General features: G+C 44.5%; 2 protein-coding genes across 2 annotated transcripts in view; both read right to left on the bottom strand.

Moving 5' to 3' along the window:
• LNX1 (ligand of numb-protein X 1) overlaps positions 1–21493 on the bottom strand; it is a 303671-nt gene that overhangs the window by 23092 nt on the left and 259086 nt on the right. The window lies entirely within an intron of this gene.
• Positions 1–21493, bottom strand: part of SCFD2 (sec1 family domain containing 2) — a 378807-nt gene that overhangs the window by 320980 nt on the left and 36334 nt on the right. Inside the window, exon 4 of the mRNA XM_075259676.1 lies at positions 893–1068. Within this exon, the coding sequence (XP_075115777.1) occupies positions 893–1068 (176 nt within the window). The remainder of the gene's footprint in view (positions 1–892; positions 1069–21493) is intronic.

Here is a 21493-nt window from a genome sequence, read left to right as displayed (position 1 = left end):
GTAATGGGAACCTGGAACTGAGCATTTATAAAGAGCAGCATTCAGGATCCTAACTCGGTAACAGCATATAGCGAGAAGTAAAGAAAAGAAGTGGTAGTGGGCCCCCGACCCTCTTACCCGCTCCTATTGCTGGCAGTGGCACTTACTATTAAATTCTATATAGTATTAGTAAAATCAGCAATCCCCTAATGATAAGTGTAACTAAACTTTTGGACAACTTTTGATGTTCTGGCAGTATCTATGTGATAAATAAATGTTATAATATAGATTATTAATAAATTGTGGCTCCTTTCTGTGAAATCCTTTTTCACTCTTCCCCCTGCTTCTGTATTGAGAGCGGTGTCTGCCTCTTAATGAATGTCACTGTGTATGGAGTATGGGGCTGTGTGAGATGCAGAGAAAATGAGGATTTGGGAGGGTCACTTCACTTATATCTCGGACATTATAAAATGTACAAACTGATGAGATAAAAGTCTCTTCCTTCATATGACACTAAAAGCAAGTGTGTACATTTAATAACACCTGAGATATAACAGTTTGAAGTGACCTCCCCTATCCTCATTTTCGCTACATATTACACAGCCCCTACTCCATACACAAGTAACATTTAGTAAGAGGCAGGGACAGCTCTCAATACAGAAGCCAGGGGAAGAGTGAAACAATTAGGATTTCACAGAAAGGAGACAAAATGTGTAAATAAATTATATTACAAAATGTATTAATGACACAAATACTGCCAGAAAATCAAAAGTTGTCAGAAAGTTTAGTTACTCTTTAAGGCTTTGTTCACATTTGCATTGGAAATTCCATTTGAGGAGTCTCCTTTGCAGATTTTGTCAGATTGTTGCATTTTGTTAATCACTTTCATTACGATTTACATATTGGAATTTACCTGTAAAACTAGTCTTTCAAATGCAAGGAAGGCGTCCCATTTGGAGCATTCGGGATGTTTCAGCGCCTGGACTGCGCCCAATGCCAGCTGAAGTAGACCACAGTGGTTTTCTAGTGCTTGCTTGTTTTGCTTGAAGAGCAGGGCGTGGGACTTGAGCTGTTCAGGAGTCACTCTACCTGTAAATAACAAACAGACGCTATTATAAATGGATTACAGTACAGTACAACACGCCAGAAGTAAATACAAAATGGCAGCACTACATGTTTTTGTTTGGTTTTTCCATAGAATAATTTTTATATAGAAATCAGGATTCTTGGACATAAACATTGCAGACACATTCTTAGTGATAATGTATCTTTAAAAAATTGAAGAACATTGCAAGTAGTCTTTATTAAAATTTCTTAATGTCTATGGCTCCTGTACAGAACAATATGTCTACACAGTCAGGGCCTGTTCACATATCGGAAAGTGAAGAGGTCTTCCACCTCACATTTGCTTACACTCTCTGGCCAACTCCCGGCACCCCTGCTGATCAGCTACTTTCATTTGCTGCAGCATGCACAGTCCTACTCAAGTCAAAAGAACTGAGCTTGCAGTACCTTTCCTGACCACTACAAAGTGTGCTGAGCAAAAGATAATTGCTGGGAATGGATGGAGTCAGAGCTCAGCCAATCTGCTTTTGATGACATATCCTAACAATACACAACCAATGGTATACTAATGGGCAATCCCTTTAATTTCGTGATGATCTCTCTAATGTTCAGCAAGAAAATGGCTGAAGAAAAATGTTGTAACCAAGGGGTAAGGCTTAACCATCTTTGTATCCTACTGCAGAGAGGGGAGGCTCCTGCTGCAGCCCGTTGTCTTATATCCAGACACAGGACAAGACGAGGAGGATTTCTTTACATGTTACCACGCTAAAGTTTTAGGCAAGTTTGGAAAAAATACTGCAAAGTAAGTATTGGTTTATTTTTTCAATTAATAAAATGAAGTTAATGAACAAAAGTGAAATGTAAATCACATTAATATTTGCTATGACCTTTGCCTTCCATCAGTTGTTCTTGGTCATTGCAGACAGTTTTTGAAGGAACTGGGCAAGGATGTTGTTCCCGCCATCTTGGAGAACTAAGCACAGCTCTATAGATGTAGGCTTGTTCCAATCCTTCTGTCCCTTCATGTAATCCCAGACAGACTGGACGCTGTTAAGATCAGGGCTCTGCGGGGGCCGTATCATCCCTTCCAGGGCTCCTCCCCCAAATAATGATGTGATTTAGATTTCTCTTGTTCATTAACTTCATTTGAATTGACAAAAAAAACAAACTATTAAAACTTCTATTCGACAGAATTTCTGCTGTGCAGCATTTTCCCCACACCTGCCTAAAACTTTAGCAAAGCATTGTCTATTTCTCAGTTTTATTTGCAATATAACACACAATAGGATCAAATCGAAGTGGTAGATTAAGTTAGAAGAGTTGCTGTCGCTTTCTTATTTTTTTACGTTTTCATTTGTTTAGTATTCCTTTAACCAAATCTTATCCTGGTTTCTGACCTGGAACAATATTCACTGTTGCAAAATCGGTATTAACCATGGAAAAATCTTGCGTCTATTTACTGCAAATGGCTGTGTCATTTAGTTTTTCTCTTTTTCCAAGCGTTTTAACTTAAAGAAAATAAAAGTGGAAGATAAAAGTAAAGCACACTGCGGTCTGTGTAACGGCTTTCTTCTAAAGTGCGCAACATTAATCTGTCAAAGTGGAGCGTACAAAAGACGGAAAAAAAAAAACGTATCCCTTCCAACTAAACACGAATCAACACCTGAAATAACATGTTACATGCAACATCAGTGCGACCGAGGCTGAGACTACAGCCAGCCAAAACACGGAAACCTCAGCAAAACCGGGAACTTGGAGCAGACGGGTTAATAAAGTAAAGGGCACACATTGAATCACAGTGCGGCTCCAAAAAACCACCCTGGGAAACAGTCAGTGTGGTTATAAGCAATCGCTGGCAGTGCTGAAGAATAGCTGTTGTCTTACAATTGTGAAAAAAAAAACCCAAGTATAAACAGGCTCTTAAACAATTAGTAAAAGAAGAAGATGGTAACTGATACCCCATAAGCAAGCGGCCTGTACCAGGCTGGAAATAAGAAAGCTGAATTCAATCCTAAGGCAGTTCAACATATGGTTCTCATTGCCATTCAGAAATAACAAACAAACGTGACATTTGTAATATATACTGTCCTGGTCTGTCAGAGACTCTAGAGGGCGCTGTCTACAAAGACACCAAACTGTGCAGGAGATTTATTACTACAGATCCACATTCATAAATGTGAAGACAAACAGATCTTCTCTATAGAACAAGTCTTTTAGTACAAGCTGTTTGGGTTCCCTCCTCCTATGAACAGTCCAGACCAATGTTATCGAAATTCTGACCGCCACTTTCTTTGTTAAAAGTTCATATGGAAAATAGACCAGAATACAGACAATGCAACAAGCGAATACAAAGCACAAACTCTGAAGAAGAAGACGCTGGAGTTCTGCTGCATAATACAGCGCTGTGCACACAGTAAACTGATGCATTTACTATTTGACTGTTGTTTTTTTTACTTTTTGCATAACTGGATACGCACCATTCACTCCAAGGTCTCCATCGCACTAGTTTTTACAGCATCTTTAAAATGGTCTTTTTTATTTTTATAACATTTTCATGCACCATATCCAAAGCATGATGCATTTACCGTATATACTCGAGTATAAGCTGACCCGAATATAAGCCTTGGCCCCTAATTTTACCACAAAAAAACTGGGAAAACTTATTGACTCGAGTATAAGCCGAGGGGGGAAATGCAGCAGCTACTGGAAAATTTCAAAAATTAAAATGGTCTGAGTTTTTGGGTGCAGTAGATGCTGGGAAAGGGGAGGGGGTGTTTTGGTTGTCTGTCTGACCCTTCCCTGAGCTTGAGGATTGGGTTTTTTCTTCCCCCACTTGGAATTCAGTCTGGCTGACTATAGGGTATCTACAGTGCTCCTATTAACCCCTTCCCGATGGAACAGGAGCACTGTAGATCCCCTATATTCAGTAGACCGGGCACTTTCAGACACAGGATACCTATTGTGTTTGTGTTTCACAGTCATTTTCTACTTTTGTATGTATTCTAGGGAAAGGAGGGATTTATAACATTTATTTATTTTATTTTTTTATTATACTTGTTTAAAGCTTTTTTTCCCCACTATTTTAAGGGAGATTCTATACATTATTATTGTGACTAGTCATAGACCCCCCCCCCCCAAAACTGACTTGAGTATAAGCCGAGGGGGGCTTTTTCAGCACAAAAATTATGCTGAAAAATTTGGCTTATACTCGAGTATATACGGTATATATAAAAAAAAGAAAAGGTAAAAATAAAATTCTATCATTTACTTCTGCAGGGAAATCCTCCAGCTTCAAGCTGCTGCACTGCAAAGACTGAAAAGCAGAGATGAGACCAGCAATAACTAACATGCTGCAGCACAAGTCTGTAGGTGCTGCAGGTCTTAGGCCCGGTTCACATCTGGACATGGGTTTCTGTTTTGGGGGTCTGCTTGAGGACCTCCCCTAATGGAAACATAATCTGCATAAAAAAGTAGTTACCTTAAGAAACCTGCAGACCCCATAGACTACAATGGGGTCCTCATGGTGTCCACATGAAAAATGTGGAGAGAAAAGTGCTGCTTGCAGGAATGAGTGACTATGCTGCTACTGTAGACTGCAGCGAGTTAGCCACCGGACAAGCTAGTAGAAACCGCAGCTAACATGGTCCAGCCACACGGTTTTTGTTCTCTTGATTTGGGTTTATTTTCTCATAATCTATACCTATAAAGGATGAGCACATTTATTACTGTATAAATTAAATGTATCTGTCCCCTGCTACATCATTAGTGATATAAGTTCTCCTCCAAGAAGCCCAATTTCTTCCTCCAACTTGAGCATGTTTTTCAATGCAAAGATTGAAAACTGGCCCAGGTTTGGGGGTAAAACTATAGGTGGGGTAACTGCTTTTGACTTCACATTGCTGCATGCAGGCTTGCTAAGGTATGGTATGAACAACTAGAGGTTTCACTACATTTTTTTCTGTAAAAAATAAAACACTTATTTTTTATAGCCAAGAGGAGAACAAAGTTTGCGGTAATTGAAATAAATGGTACATAATACTAAGGTCGCTATTAAAGCAGGGAATCCGTTACTATAATCGTCTTCCATGTAAAAATAGCAGATTTAGGGTTTCCTCTTTGTAGCCTCCACTGTGCAGAAAAAACGTGCACTTATAGGGAACCTGTCCGGGAAAATTAGGACACAAAACCACCCACAAGTCCTTATGGTTCGGAGGTGTAGTGTTCCACATCGCCCTGTTATAATACACTCTGCAGATGAATTGAATATAAAAAATGTCATACTTATCTAGAGATGAGTCTTCTCAGATTCATCTCTGCAGCTACCTGAGCCTGCACTGTTCTTCAGTGAAGTCACAGACATACACCCTGGCTTCACTGCACATGCATCCAAGATTCAGCGCATGTACACAGATGCCGAGGTGTACTCCTCTGACTTCACTACACCGACTATGGCAACACCCTTGTTTCTCCACAGAGCTCATCGCATATCGACAAAAACTGATATCTCATCAACAGGGGCTCCGATTAACAAGAGGCAAACACTACGATTCAGGTGGCCAAGACCTGTTTGCAGGGCAAGGTTGATATGCTAGGTTCTGATGACAGACCCCATTTCATATATATTTGCAGCGATTAGAGTTACAAACTTCCAAAATCTCTGCACAGATATAGATTTAAATGTGAAATCTTTGTATCATACATTGGTCTCTATAATAAAACCATGTACAGTAAGGGCACCCATACAAATAAGATAAAAGCCGACTGGACCATTGGTAGAGAAAATAATGCATTTGTTTGCTTTTGACGGCCAACAGCAGTCTCCTGCCAGGTTGGAAATGTTAAGCTGTGGTCAGCTACACGTGCAAGTCATGTTCAGCCAAATTGAGCTGATTGTTTGTCACGTTGCACAAGCTCCAGGGTGTCTTATTTTTAATAAATGGAGTCTCTGGTCACCCAGGCGTGTTTCTTGTGTTGCTCTTTGGATCACTGTATAAACAATCCAAAAGAAGATAGATCATTATCTTATGTGTATGGCCGGTTTACACTGGGTTCGCACCAGTGCTTGTACTATGTTCGGGAATTCTGTTCCCCCTCTCTGCATGAAAAATACGGAGGGAAAAAAGGGCTGCAGGCTGTGCTTTTCTCTCTGCATTTTTTTGCCCTTTTTGGGGCAGAAACCATATGGACCCCCATTATAGTCTATGGGGTCCATGGGTTTCCTAAGGTAACCGCTTTTATTATGCGGATTAGGTTTCCATTCGGGGAGGTACCCAAGTGAGTCCCCCGAACAGAAACCTGAGGGTAGATGTGAACCAGGTCTTAGGCTCCTAGGTTCCGAATTTTATGTCTACAAAGGAAATTTAGAACTACTAAAATATATTAGGAAATAGAGTAATGCCGTATCAGGAGTACAGTACAGCATCAGCTTTGACCCATGTACTGAAGCATAAAATAATACAGCTGCACTAAAATGTGCTATAGCCAGCATGTAAGCAAAAGTCTCTCCAACTCCACAAGAAAATATATGGCGTGATAGGCAAAAGCAAAGCTCTAAAGTTCTGCTGAGGTGCAATGTAAAATACCACATCTGAGCTCCTTCTCTTATGTAACATGAGAGCTGTGCTGTCCCAAAATCCAACATGTTTTATTCCTGTGTGGCCATTGTGCATTAAAAATGGAAAAAAAGATGTATTTTAAGGAGGGTTTGTTACCTTCTGGTGAACCAGTAAGTATTCCCTACAGGCCCATGTTAGTGTGCCACACATCAAACGAAATTCTAGAAGGGGCTCCTATAGAATACTGACAGCTTTCACTTGACACTTTGAGGTGAATATAATGAAAGAGTTCATAGAGAAATATATTTATATGTATGATGCCGAGGATATGGGGAACAGATCCCCTTTACTTCCATACACAATGTTACAGTCATCTTGTGTAGGGGAAGAACAGAGTCACATTGTACTTAGTGTAAAACATACCTGGGTAAGCTCTGCTAGTCATGAAACAGGGATCATCTCATAAAACTGATGTGGCAGAAGATCATGCTGGAATAGTCAATGGCATCAACATTCTCCAGCTGCGTGCTGGAGAAGAACTCCCACCCCATGTATGAGACTGTGATAGCACTGGGCAGTACTGTCAGTAACCGACTGCTTAACCCCAAGTGTGAGAAAGAGCGCTATCGAAGATCCTTCCTTCCAACCGCGGTCAGGCTGTATAATCTACATCAGGCTAAGCGAAGATCACTCCGCACAGAGAACTAAATGATCCTGAGTCTTTCTTTTTCTTTTTAGTTGCTATGACTATATGTTCTTTCTTGTAATATATTACTGTATTATCCATGCAGCTGTAACACACTGAATTTCCACATGGTGGGACTATTAAAGGATTATCTTATTTTATCTTATTAGACTCTGGCACGAAAAAGCCCCCAAACTTTTCTGGACCTTAGACCTTTTTTTCACTGGTCTTTTTTTCACTAATAAATCCAGATATTACGGTAATTATGATTCATGTGTTATCAATGCAAAGCTATTATATGTCATAGTATACCTATTGTGATGATAATGCAATGACTACTGAGAAGTGATCTCTAAGGAACAGGAAGTGTCTGCCTGTTATATTTGGTGTAAAAACGGCAGAATTTAAAGATTTCACTTTAAAAATAGACTGCATGGTATATAAAAAATGGATTTTTTTTTTTACCAAAGTCTTAAAAATGTTTTTTAACATAAAACAATATAAAAAAAAAGTATAGGCTATTTCCAGTGAGATATTTCCATTAAAAGTCAAGCAAGCCTTTGTGTTGGGAAGAATATCCCTTTGAAGTTCATCATCTGCATTTTGTTAACACTAAGTAAATTACTGTTACGTAGTGGTTTCTATCAGGTAGGCCTGGAAATTTTAGATTCCTATGACTAACGTTTAGTGTAGCTTATGATTGCTTTATACAACCATCTATGGCATAAGAACGATCGGTAAACTTCTACACGCCAAAACGTCTTTGGGGCAAATTCTCAGATTTCAATTGATTGTTTTGCTTTACATGAATAATAATTCACTATGAGTCATGAAGACGTCATATAAACAACAGACACAAAGTACAGAGTAGACAAAGGCTAGGTCAGGAGACAGCCAGGGTCAGGGTTCACTAGCAGCAATGCAGTCAAGCAAGCAAAGGCCAAGGGTCAGGGACACAGAAACAAGCAGAAAACAAGACTACTAGGACACTGAAGTAATGTAAGCCTAGAGTTCTGTGAATGCCAGAATGGAAATGTGTATTTGACACCCTAGTGCATCAGGGCATATGTGTGTCATAGGCAGAGAAGCATTTCTGGAACTTGGACAAATGGCCGGACAATCCAAAAGAACTTTTATGATAACCATTTAATAACTTAAACATGGCAATGTCTATTTACAGGTAGTCTAAGTCCCTAAAGGTGAACAGACCCTAGAGTATAATGATAGCAGTATTAGTGGGGTTCACAGGCCCGTGGCCTCACTTACCGATTCCTCTCCTGCTCACAGCCGCCTCCATAGAAGGATAAGCGCAGGCGGCCGTGAGCAGGGATCGGTAAGTAAATAGTGCCCATTACCTGCTGGGGTTACTCCAGCAGGTAACAGCCTATAAAAAACAAACAAACAAAAAAAAAAAAACAGACATCAGGGGCCTGCTGGACCCCTAATGTCCCAGGCCCTGTGGCAGCGGCTACTGCTGCTACCCCAGTGGTTATGCCCCTGGTTTTGTCAGATGATACCCATTTGTGAATTGCGTACATTACATGACTTTTAAGTATATATCTCTGTTTATGGGCAATTTATTCACTGCTTGAAAAAGGGCTAGTAAGAAGACAAAACATCAGTGTGTTTTTGACAATGATGCAGTAAATATCTGGGGGATTTTTTGGAATTCTGGCATCATTTGCCTTTTACTTGTAGTTACCAGAGTAGGCAGGAGCTAGCCAGTGCGGACCATCTGCTGCATTGAAGTGGCAGTGGTGCTGTTCCCTTCACTGTCTCATTATTGTTTCAGACTCTCTTGCATTCTCTGCAACCCCCCCCCCTCTCAGATAGGATGCTGTATACAGTCACAAGTCCACTGCAGGTTCACCAGGAAGCCAGCAAGACAAAGTGGTCCTCGCACTAGCTGGTGAATTGTGGCCCCTTCAGTGAATATCAGCACAGAGCACAATACATTCATGGAGCTTGGCTTAGTTACATTGTTAGAGAGCTCCATTAACAATCAACTGATCCCAGCAAACCAGGCTTTAATCTTTAGGGAAAACAGGCAGTAAGTGTTCAATTTCCCTACAGCGCCACCACAGGGAAAATAAGGCATTACAAAACGCCCACTCAAAGTAATGGGCTGTCTGTGTAATACAAGACAGAACTGGTCATTCAGAGTCAACGACACTCTTTATAACGTCTTACTACTCTAGCAAAGAGACGACAAAACTGAGCACAGGACCCCCACCCTATTAACTCCGTTTCCTAACAAGGTATATGAAAAGGAATTTTCTGAACTAGACAACATAGTTTTTTTTTTTTTTTTAAAGGCACATAAGTACATGCATTCTAAACATTTTAATCAACAGAGGCAACATAACATATATAATACAAGAAGATTGTCTACTATTGGAAAATAAAATTATTCATATTTAGCCCCAGACGCAATTAAAATGCAGCCCATAAAATACCTGCCCACGTGCAGCCATTAAATCAGTGTGATGACAGTATAAGATTAGAGATCAGTCACAAAAGCAATGCTTCATCCCACAAGGTTTGGGAAGACTTCCAGCTGAGACATTCATCTGGAGATTTCCAGTAATAGCCTTTTAACAAACATGTTTCATAGATGAAAAGATTATAGGCTGCTCAGAAGAGTACCGTCACTAAAATAAGGCTTTAGGAACCAATGTCCTATGAAAACAGAAGTGTATCAGAGGCATAATGAAGTAGTGTCCCTCTTGGACATGGGGTGCAGAACTATTAAAGCGGTTTGCTAGGAATTCTTTGTTACTTATTTATAGCTTCGGTTCTTTATGTGTTGAACCTTTAGCTTCTGGGCTGGTTCTGACACAGTTCAGGTGATCAGAACCAGCACCTGGCACTCTACTCCCTCCGTGTTCAATGGTATGAAGGGTATATGGGGGAAGGCTTTACTATTAAAATGATGGAGTCTGCCAGCCCCCATAAAACATCATACTACTGAACGTGGAGCAGATGGAGGCAGAGATAGGAAGTAGTAAGGTGCTGGTTCCAATCAGAGTTACATAGTAGATGAAGTTGGATGAAGACATCAGTCCATCAATTCCACTCTATAACCCTACAATCCCCTACAGTGTTGATCCAGAGGAAGGCAAAAAAAAAACATGAGGCTTAAGCGAATTGCACCATTTAAGGGGAAAAAATTCCTTCCCAACTCCAATCTGTCAGTCAGTATAAAACCCTGGATCAATGTGTCCTTAAAATCTAGAATCTATAACCCATAATACTGTTCTCTTCAAGACCTGGTATCAGAACTAGCCCAGAAGCCCAAGGTTCAACACAGAGAACCCAGAAAGTAAGTAACAGAGACTCCCCAGAAAGTAACAGAAACTCCCAGAAAACCAATTGAATTCATACAGGTTACTTCTTAGAATCAGCAGTCATACGCGGATACATGAGGAGCAGCACTATTTCTGGACATTTTATGACTTCTATTTGATATTTTTATCCAGTTTTCTGCAGGCTCTCTTTCTACTAATCAGCTTTGCTATCCTAGAAGGTGCAGACTAGTAGCTATTTTGATACACTCTACAAAGTGAACAGGAGATACTGCTTCTCTAAATGTTTGTCAGACACAAAACAGCAGCAGCATGGAGGACATTTTACAGCAATACTGGACAGTGGAGATGTGAATCCAGCAGTAGGTGAGATTCAGCGTCATCTTGCTGCGTCTTTACCTCTGTGAGAGGCCAAATGAAGACTTCAAGAAAAACTTGACTGACACAGCATGGTAAAATACAACAGTCCATATATTTATCTCATGTTCTCAGAGTTAAAACAGCACAAATGATAACAAGTGAGAAAATCTCTGACTCATTTTAGGTCACAACTGTATTAATAGTGCAGTGGACCTTATGCAACTGAAATACACAACTAAAAGGTATAAACCCCGGAGTCTGTAAGAGGCCATTCATACAGCCAAAAATGAAGAAGAATTTGATCCGGGCATCCGCATCAGAGTCCTCTTCATTTTCTAGCCCTGGCTCAGTAAATAATCCTAATCACTGGGGTGTTTTGCACTGTGAACTCTGGGGCAAGATAATACAGGACACATATTTTTAGAAAAAGGAACAATGGAGTTCCGAAACGCGTTGGTGTTTTTTTAGGGGTTTTTCGTTATTTCATTTGCAATTATCATGGATTTGGTCATTTTTATGATATCTATTTAAAGTTAAATTTTATCTACTATCAGAAGAGTTGCCGGAATACATTTTTTTTTTCTATATGATACATATTTTTAGCGTCCTGTTGCCATCTCTGCCTCCTATTAAAAACAATACGAGGCAGAAATAGGACAGAATCGGCTGCTAATTTTGGGGTGTAATCAAAAGCAGCACCACATTCCGCCATGTGAACAAACTGTAACCCTGCAGCACCTACTCCCTCTTCCTCTCACTATCCATAGCTTTTTAAGGATAACATGTAATTTGATCCATCTGTAAATGAAAAGTCTGTCTTGTCACTCAAGACGGATTTTAGCTAGGAAGTTAGGGTGAACAATTGGTTCAGAAGGCACGGCGGGAGATATGAGCAGATATGAGTAGACAGAAGCAAATTCTTGTAATAATATAGATGATGTTTCTTAGATTCACTTGTACTATTGATTTATGGAAAAATTTCTTCAAAGTATAGAGACCACTTAAGGCCAGGGGCCCTACGGGACGTAAACGCTGCGATTTGCCCGCGGCGGAAACACTGCAAGAAAAATCGCTGTGTTTTACAGTGCTTTTTTGTAAAACTAATATACGGTATGTATTTATTGTATGTGCAGAATATTGGCAGGTTTTATTAAATTTGTCCATACTGCCCCCAGCTTTTCTATGATCAATAAACTTGAATTAATGTATGAAATTCAATAGCTATAATTGTATATGTATCCTTTTCTTAAATCAAAAAGTTTATTTTTTAATTTAAAAAATCGTGTTTTCAGCCCCACATCTTATATCACGTATTTGTAGGCTCTGTGCAAAAGGCAAACAAGCTAACTCGCTAATGGACTCTGTCTAAAATAGCAAAACTTCACCAAAACGCTAATGCAGAAATCCTGAAAATTTCCAGACATGTTTGGTTGACAAAGCAGTCTTTGTTGCACAGTGGTTTAGTGTAGACAAGTAAGGAAATATTTGAAATGAGATTAAAAGAAAGATGTTTCCACATGAAACGTATTGCACGCTGTGCTCAGAAAGCATCAGTTTTCTTGAGGAGAACGTGGCCTGCTGCTGACATAATCAGATGCCGGGGTATAGCGCAGCACAAATGGCCACCCGTTATCTATTAAGAACAGAGTATTTCAGGGGCACATATGTTTGAAATATACGTATCACTCCGACAGAAAGCTGTATACTATACTCACACAGCCTAGAAGACTTCACTGATCATTTGTACAGTTTATAAAGATTTTACACAAGTGCTAGCCATCTAACAATATATGTGGTTTGGGGGACTATTACTTTCCTTTTTACCCCTGATTACTCAACAGAAAATTATCTATTCCACAAAGATTTTGTTTTCAAAAATTGTTGCTTTTAATTTTACAATTTTTCTTGTCACTATCTATGTTAAAGTAAACTCCACAAACAGGATCACAATATCTATCTGAAACTCAATCTCTCCAAGACTGAACTACTACTGTTTCCACCATCTAATAGATCTGTCCCTGATATATCCATTGTAGTCTCAGGCCTTACTATAACTCCTAGGCAGTATGCCCGCTGCCTCGGGGTCATGTTTGACGCAGACCTTTCCTTCACCCCTCATATTGAATCACTCGCACGTTCATGTCACCTCCACCTGAAAAACATCTCCAGAATATGCCCTTTCCTCACCAGAGATACACTAAAGACACTTATTGTCTCTCTGATTCATTCTCGCCTTGACTACTGTAACTCCTTACTAATCGGTCTTCCCCTCACTAAACTCTCCCCTCTACAATCTATTCTGAATGCAGCGGCCAGGCTCATCTATCAGGCTAGACGCTGCAGTGATGCCTCTGGTCTGTGACAGTCGCTACATTGTCTGCCTATTCATTATAGAATAAAATATTAAGTTATCCCCCTCATCCACAAGGCTCTCCATAATGCCGCACCTTACTACATTTCCTCCCTCATCTCTGTCTACCGCCCAACCCGTGTTCTCCGCTCACTCAATGATCTAACACTTACATCCTCTATTATCAGAATCTCCCACGCTCGTATACAAGACTTCTCCCGAGCTGCACCACTTCTCTTGAATGCTCTACCCTGGACAATCAGATTAACTCCCAATTTCTACAGCTTCAAGCGCAAACTAAGGACACATCTTTTCAGACAAGCCTATCACAATTCTTAATGTAAATCCCTTCAGTACCGTCATTAGAATCCCCAAAAATTAACCCTCCTCTGTTCCAGCTCAGGCTAACTCTATATGTCCAAGCTCCATCCACATGTTAAAGGACATGACTGGTGACGGCTCAAAGTTTTATGTTTGTGTAATGACAGTCACCTCTATTACAAAATTGTCTGACCACTGTATAAGCAATGCCACCCTTGCTACCTCAGTCCCATTGTGTGAAATGACTTTCTTTGTAATGTATCTTTCTGTCTGTATTTGAACCCTACTAATTGTACAGTGCTGCGGAATATGTTGGCGCTATATAAATAAAATGTATTATTATTATTATTACAATAAAAGATAACACCTACATACCCATGTTTCTCTGAAAAGAAGATGGGGTCTTAAATTTTTTTTTTTTTTTTTAAATAGCTTCGTACCTATAAGGTAATATACCAGACCACATGACGTCTGGGCATTACCATAATAGGCCTGAAGCCTGCTAGGATTAACATCGGATCCCAGAGAGGTAAGTAACAGTGTTTATTATGTTCCCTCACCTCCGCTGGGGCTCTGATTATTATACTCGGGGGTCTGAAAAGACCCCCCGGGTATAATAATAGCAGCAGTGGGATCGCGGCCTGGCCCGGGCCTATTCACTGCCGACCTCCACAGCCTATAGTAAGGGGAAGGGGAAGCGGGGGCAGCAGTGAGCAGGTCCGGGGAAGTTGGTAAATAGGCCGCTACCTGCTGGAGATACTCCAGCAGGTAGCGGCCTATTATAAAATAAAAAAAAGTTATTATACTACTTACCGATCTCGCTGCTGCTGCTCCCGCTGCCTCCGTGATCCTCTTCTCTCGGCAGTCAGACGTCTACGTATCAGCGTAGGTGGCGTGATGATGCCGCCTACGCTGATACATAGACGTCTGAACCAGTGCAAGGAAAGTGGCAGCTCTTCTGCACTGGTTCAAAGAAAAAAAAAAGTAAAAAAAAAAAAAAAAAAAAGTCGCCCAGGCTGCTGCCCTCCTCCAGTCCGCCTCCCGAGGCGGCCGCCTCACGTCGCCTCATTAGAGGTACGGCCAGGGCCGGCTCCAGGTTTTTATGCTTAAACGGGTTTTATTAAAGATTTTTCAATATAATACAAAACGAGCAACAAAAATGAAGTCGAGCAATAATGAAGAAGCATAAAAGTCCGCGGGCTGGGAGGCCAAAAAGACCCCCCTCCGCACAAACCAAATATAGCCCAACAAGAAAAGAAAAAAGGGAAAAGGAATAGACAAAAAACAAACAAACAAACACAAGACGCAGACTAAAAGAACCACAACGAAAGCAAAAGAAGGAAAGAAGAAAAGGAGAAGAAAACAGACGGCCATGTCACACTCATGCGAAGGCAGAAGAGAAGGCAGACGATTCCTGGAACATAATCCAGGGACGCCAACGAAGTTCAAACTTGGAATAATCAGGGGAATCTTCCGCCACCAAGGTCTCCATCCGCTGAATAAGAAGGAACTCCTGGAGGAACTCAATCAAGGAGGGAGGGGTAGGGCTGCGCCAGTGTCTTGGGATGACGGTCCTGGCGGCCACAAGAAAGTGCCCCAGGAGGTCCTTCTTAATCTCCGACAGCTTACCAGGGATAACCGACAGAAGTGCCAGCTGAGGAGAGACAGTCACCGAGCGCCCACTGACCCTGGAATACAAAGAAAACACCGCGTCCCAAAAGGGGCGCAGAACGTCACAGTCCCACCATATGTGCAACATAGTACCCCTAGCGGAGCCACAGCGCCAACATAAGTCCGGAACAGCGGGAAAAATCCTATGGAGAAGCACTGGACACCTATACCACCGGGACAGAATCTTATAATTCCTCCCCTGAGCGCTACACGGGAGGGCCAGCTTGTGAGAAAGCAAAAAGGACCGGTCCCAATCCGCAGATGACAAACCCACAGGAAGGTCGGCGTTCCAAGCGGCGACGTAGGGAGGGAGTTCCGCAGTGACATCCGAGAGGAGAACATCATACAGTAGCGAAAGGGCGCGAGGGGGGGGGGGTCTACGCCCAATATAGGATTCTAGGGCCAATGGAGGAGAAGAGAGGCGAGGAGTGAGCGAAAACTGCTTCAGAAAGGACTGGAGTTGAGCGTACTCCAACCACGAGAGGCGCAGGTCAGGATGAGAACTACACAGCTGGGCGAAAGGAAGGAGCGGAGAATCACCCGCCACCTCCTGGAGACAAGTATAATCCACTCGGTCCCAGCAGAGGAACCGGTCAACCGAGCAACCAGGAGGGAACATAGGGTTGTCGAAGAGGGGAGTTAAGGGGCCCGGAACACGGGCCAAGCGGTCAGAAGAGCATACCAGATCCCATACTTTCAGAAAATGCGAAGGGAGAACGTAGAGGCCAGGGGATTTAGGACGAAAGTGCGGAGGGATCCATGGCCAAGAGGATAGCGAAGACGAAATCAGATCGAATTCGATGGAAACCCACTGCTTATCATGGCGACGGAACTGACAATTGAACAGACGAAGCAAAACCGAGGCACGATAGTAAAGGCGCACATCCGGGAGACCAACGCCACCCCTATATTTACGCCGGACAAGAGTACTGAACCCAAGTCTGCTCCGAGAGGAACCCCACACAAACTTCCCAAACAATGACTGCACCCTAGCTAAGAAAACGCGTGGGAGAGGGATGGGCAAGGCCTGGAATAGGTACAGGAACTGAGGGAGGACATCCATCTTAAGGGCATGAATGCGGCTAAACCAAGAGGGGAGACGAGCTCCATAAGAACGTAGATCAGAGGTAATAGTATCCAAAAGCGGGAGATAATTAAGTTGGAACAGGGAAGCAGGATCAGGAGAAATGCGGATCCCCAAGTATTTGAAGGAGGAGGGTTGCCACCGAAACGGAAAAGACCGAGTCAGGAACTCAGCCTCAGAAGGGGGAAGTGAGACATTAAGAGCCTCACTCTTAGATAAATTGACCTTAAAATTGCTAAGGGCACCAAATCGGGAGAATTCGCGTAAGACAGCCGGAAACGAAACCCGTGGTTCAGAGACATACAGCAGAAGATCGTCCGCATATAGCGCCGCCTTAACCATACGGGATCCCAACTGTATACCGTGGACATCGGGGCAACGCCACCGCCAGATGCTCCATCACCACAGCAAAGAGCAAAGGCGAGAGGGGACAACCTTGGCGGGTACCGTTGCGGACCGGAAAGAAATCCGAGATCACTCCGTTCACCCAGACCCGCGCCGACGCATTCCCATAAAGAGCCAAAATCTTGCCCAGGAAACCGGAGCCAACCCCGATCTGTGCAAGGGTCTCCCGAAGAAAACCCCAATGAATGCGATCGAACGCCTTCTCGGCATCGATCGAGAGCAAACAAAGAGGAACCTTAGAGGAGCGGGCTATAGAGATGGCCAGAACAGTTTTGCAAACGTTATCACGCGCCTCCCGACCCGGAATGAAGCCGACCTGATCACTATGAACCAAAGCGGGCATGAAGGAAGAGAGGCGATTCGCCAACAATTTCGCATATAGTTTCACATCAATATTGATTAAGGAAATAGGCCGGTAACTCCCCGGGCATACAGGATCCTTACCAGGCTTAGGAAGCACAGTGATCAGAGCAGACAGGGATTGCGCAGAGAACGGAGACGAATCCCCCACACTATTAAACACTCGCGCCAGATCCGGGGAAAGGAGGGAACTGAAACATTTATAAAAGCGAGCAGAGAACCCGTCCGGTCCTGGTGCTTTACCCGCAGGTGTAGACTGGATTACCGCGGTGACTTCCTCTAACGTAAATGGCGACTCAAGGGCTTCCGCGTCAGAGCAAGAAAGAGAGAGAAGAGCAGTGTCAGCTACATACTGTCGGATCTTGTCTCTAAGCACCGACGGGTCCAAATCCGCGTAATGACCGTGAATATCATACAAGTTTGAATAAAACGAGCGGAACTCCGCAGCAATGTCAGTGGGATTATGAACAAGACCACCCGACCCAGTACGCAGGCGCGGAACATACGCAGGGGAATCTCGTGGATGAAGACGACGAGCCAGCAAACGACCACATTTATCAGCAAACTCATAGTAATGTTTCTTAACGCGGTCCCTAAAGCGCAGATATTTCCCGTCTAAGAGGGCGCGAAGTTCCTCCCTCGCATTAAGAAGCTCCGTAAAGGTTGAACGGGAGCCGGACTGTTTGTGCGACAGCTCAAGATCATGAATACGGTCTAAAAGGGCGGTAACCCCAACGGCTCGCTCTCTCTTAAGATGAGCGCCATGTTGAATAAGAACCCCCCTCACCACGCACTTCATAGCCTCCCATTGCATAGGGAGAGAAGTAGGATCAAGAGCATGATCGAGCCAAAAATTCTGAATGGTCTCCCCGACAGCCTCCTTACAAGGGATGTCTTTCAAAAGACCCTCATTCAAGCGCCAGTTAAAGGGGCGCCGTGACAGGCCAGGAATGTCCAGGGACAAATGGACTGGAGCATGGTCCGACCAAAGAACCGAGTCAATACGAACTACCGGGGACCATGAAAGGGCATGATGGCTAGTCAGGAAAAAGTCAATGCGACTATGTGAGTTATGACCCAGGGAGAAATAGGTATAATCTCGACCCTGAGGGTTTAGAATGCGCCAAACATCAACCAATTGGGAGTTATGAAGGGCTGACAACAAGCGGCGCAATTGCGAGGGAGCGTGGGAGGGGCGCGGGGGGGAGGAGTCAACCTGAGGGTCCAGGACAAAGTTAAAATCACCACCCAAAACCACGACCCCCTCACTAAAGTCTGACAATCTGCGGATAAGGGACCTACAATACGCCAACTGACCCTGATTCGGGAGGTAGCAACCAGCCACGGTGAGAATCGTACCACCGGTGCGCAATTTCAAGAAGAGGAACCTACCCTCGGGGTCAATACAGGTGTCCAGAACCTCATGCTGCAGAGAACGGTGGATAGCAATCGAGACTCCCTTGGACTTAGCAATGGGGTTGACACTGTGGAACCACTTAGGGAAGTGACGGCTGCGGATATCCGGGACGTGGTCCTTCTTAAAATGGGTTTCCTGCAAAACAAGGACATGTGTGCGCTGTTTATGCAACTGATACAAAATCTGATTAATGTCTTTTGGGGGACATTGAGACCCCTAGCATTGAGGGTACAAAAGTTAATAGAGGACATGGCCAAGGAAAAAAAGAAGAGGAAAAAGAAGAACGAGACAACTAAGGGACAAACGCAGAACAATCAAGGGGAACAAATGAGAAAAGGGAAAGGAGAAGAAAAACAAACGGAAAAGAGACACCAAAGACGAGAAAAAGAAAAAAGGACAAACAAGACCAACTAAGTGGGGTGGAGGGAAGAACTCCACACAAAAAAAAAGGTGGGGAAACGGCAAAGAAAAGAGTTGCCTAAGACCACGCAAACAGAAAGCGTGGAGACCCCGGTGGGAAATGGGCTTTTCCAAACAAAGAAGCCGGCACTCCGCCCCAGGGCCCCAGGCGAAAACACCAAAATCATGAATAAACTGACACAGAATAAAACGCTGACCAACAAATTAGAACATCAGGGGTCCGCACAACGCCACCTAGGGCGTCTACGTCTAAACAGAAGGAATAAGGAGAGCGGACCCAACAAAAGGACTACGCCGTGGAAAGGATGGGAACCCCCCCAAAGAAAAAGGGGAAAAGACATAAGTCAAACACGTCCCGAAACCCTCCCACAAATGTCCCAAAAAATAGACAGAGAGTCCACTTCAAAAGAACAGGAACGACAGCAGCCACTACAGCAATCAGGTGGAAGCGCCAGAAGCAGCCAGAAACAGGTCCGCCCCCTCCGGGGAGCGGGTCTTACGACGCCTTCTAGAGCGCCGCTGAGGACGAGCAGGAGGGGCCGACAAAAGATCACCAGGGAACGGAGGCCAGGAGAGGGCAGGAACCGATGGCAGACCCAAGGCAGAAGCAAAATTGTAAAGTTCATCCGGATGGGACATGGAGATAACACGACCACCATGACAGACCTGCAGGCGGAAAGGGAAGCCCCATGTATACGGAACTTGATGCTGGTTGAGCACTTCCAAGAGGGGTTTCAGAGCCCTCCGTTTAGCCAGGGTGAGGCGAGACAAATCCGGCAGCAGCTGCAACTCAGTGTCCTGAAACAAAACCTTCGGGGCTTCCCGGACTTTGCACATAATCGCCTCCTTCAGCTGATAGCAGTGAACCCTGCAAATGATGTCTCGAGGCCTATTATCACCAGGAGAGCGCGCACCCAGGGAGCGGTGCGCACGGTCAAGTTCAATGGGCGAATCCAAGGGGGCCCCCAGAATGGAATTGAAGATGGTGCGCAGGGAAGCATCCAAATGTTGCGACTCAACGGATTCAGGAAGGCCCCGCACTCTAATGTTATTACGCCGATTGCGATTCTCCAGGTCATCCAACATATCAGACAGAAACCGCAGCTGCTGAGTGTGGGAAGCAATGGTAGCCTCATGGGAGGAAAGCTGAGTCTCGTGAGAGGCAGAGGCCGCCTCAAGGGAATCCACCATGGTTTCGAGTTGTACAGAGGAACGGACAGCGGAGAGTTCCGATTTGTAAGACTGCTCAAGTCGCACCACATAATCCTCCATATCAGACTTGGTGGGGACTGCCGCCAAGTGGGCGCTAAGGCGGCGCAACTCCACAAGAGTATCAGCAATGGAGGCAGGGGAAGCACCAGAGCCAGCAGAGTCATTAGCAATACAAAAATGAGGCCCATAATCCACAGGAGCTGAAGGTAATCCAGGAGGGACTGGCAGGGAAGCAGACACCGCTGGACGGCCCTGGGAAGACCGAGAGGGAGCAATAGGGAGGGAGCCAGAACCTCTGGGAGCAGCAGACAAGGGGGATAGGCCACAGTCCTCAGGCTTGTCACAGTCCGGGGCCAGATGAGTCAGGGGCACTGCCCTAGAAACCAGGGACACAGCAGTAGAGCCCGGAGGGGATTCAGGGGCCGACTGTGAGGGATAGGACACAGCAGGGAGCCAGGCAGACCTGTCTTCACCCCAAGCAAGGGCTGTGGGGGCCTCAGTCATGGGAGCCAGAGCGGGAGACGACATAGGGGCGGCAGGAGAGGGCGGCAGGGACGGCCAGGAGCTATCCGGACCAAGTGCCGGCAGGAGGGAGGGCAGAGGAGAGTCCTGGCCTACCTGACCAGCGTCGCTCACACCGGGAGAAAGGAAAGCAGGGCTGCAGGGAAGATGCGCTGAAGGACGTGAATCACCGGGCAGCAGGGCATCCAGATCATCACCGGAGGCCGGAGAGCGGTCACCCGTATCATCAGTGGCAGCGGAGGAGCGAGTCGGCGATGCGGCGGGCCGGCCGCGTGGAGCAGCCGCAGTCACAGGCGCCATCTTAGATCCGGCCGGGGAGGAGACCTCTTCACAGCGCGGCACCCGGAGGAAGCGGGCGATAGATGACGGTCCCGGAGGTCCAGGAGGGGTTGAAGAGGACCGCTGGGAAGGCTTTCGGTTCTTCCCCATCTCCAGGTAAGTGGAATTTGTGCCGGTCAGCAGTAAAGCAGTGTTCCACCGAGGGCCAGAGACGGAGCAGAGGCAACAAGCGTCCTCACTCCTCCATGGCCAAGCCACGCCCCCCGGCTCCAGGTTTTTATGGGCCCTTGGGCGACAGAGCCTCAGTGGGCCCCCTTGTAAAGGAGGCGGGGGAGTCGAGACACTGTGCGTCGCAGATGAAGCAAGTGACCGCGCCGCGGCAAATTTGGCTCCACCCACTTTTGTTGATTCCACCCATTCTCATTCATTTATCATGTGCTCCCACACAGTACAATCCTCCTACAGTCACCCGTAAATTATATGCCCCCCCCCTCCATCTCTCC

The sequence above is a fragment of the Leptodactylus fuscus genome, chromosome 1, assembly GCF_031893055.1.
Source record: "Leptodactylus fuscus isolate aLepFus1 chromosome 1, aLepFus1.hap2, whole genome shotgun sequence".
Lineage (NCBI taxonomy): Eukaryota > Metazoa > Chordata > Amphibia > Anura > Leptodactylidae > Leptodactylus > Leptodactylus fuscus.
This window is presented reverse-complemented; position numbering and strand designations above follow the sequence as displayed.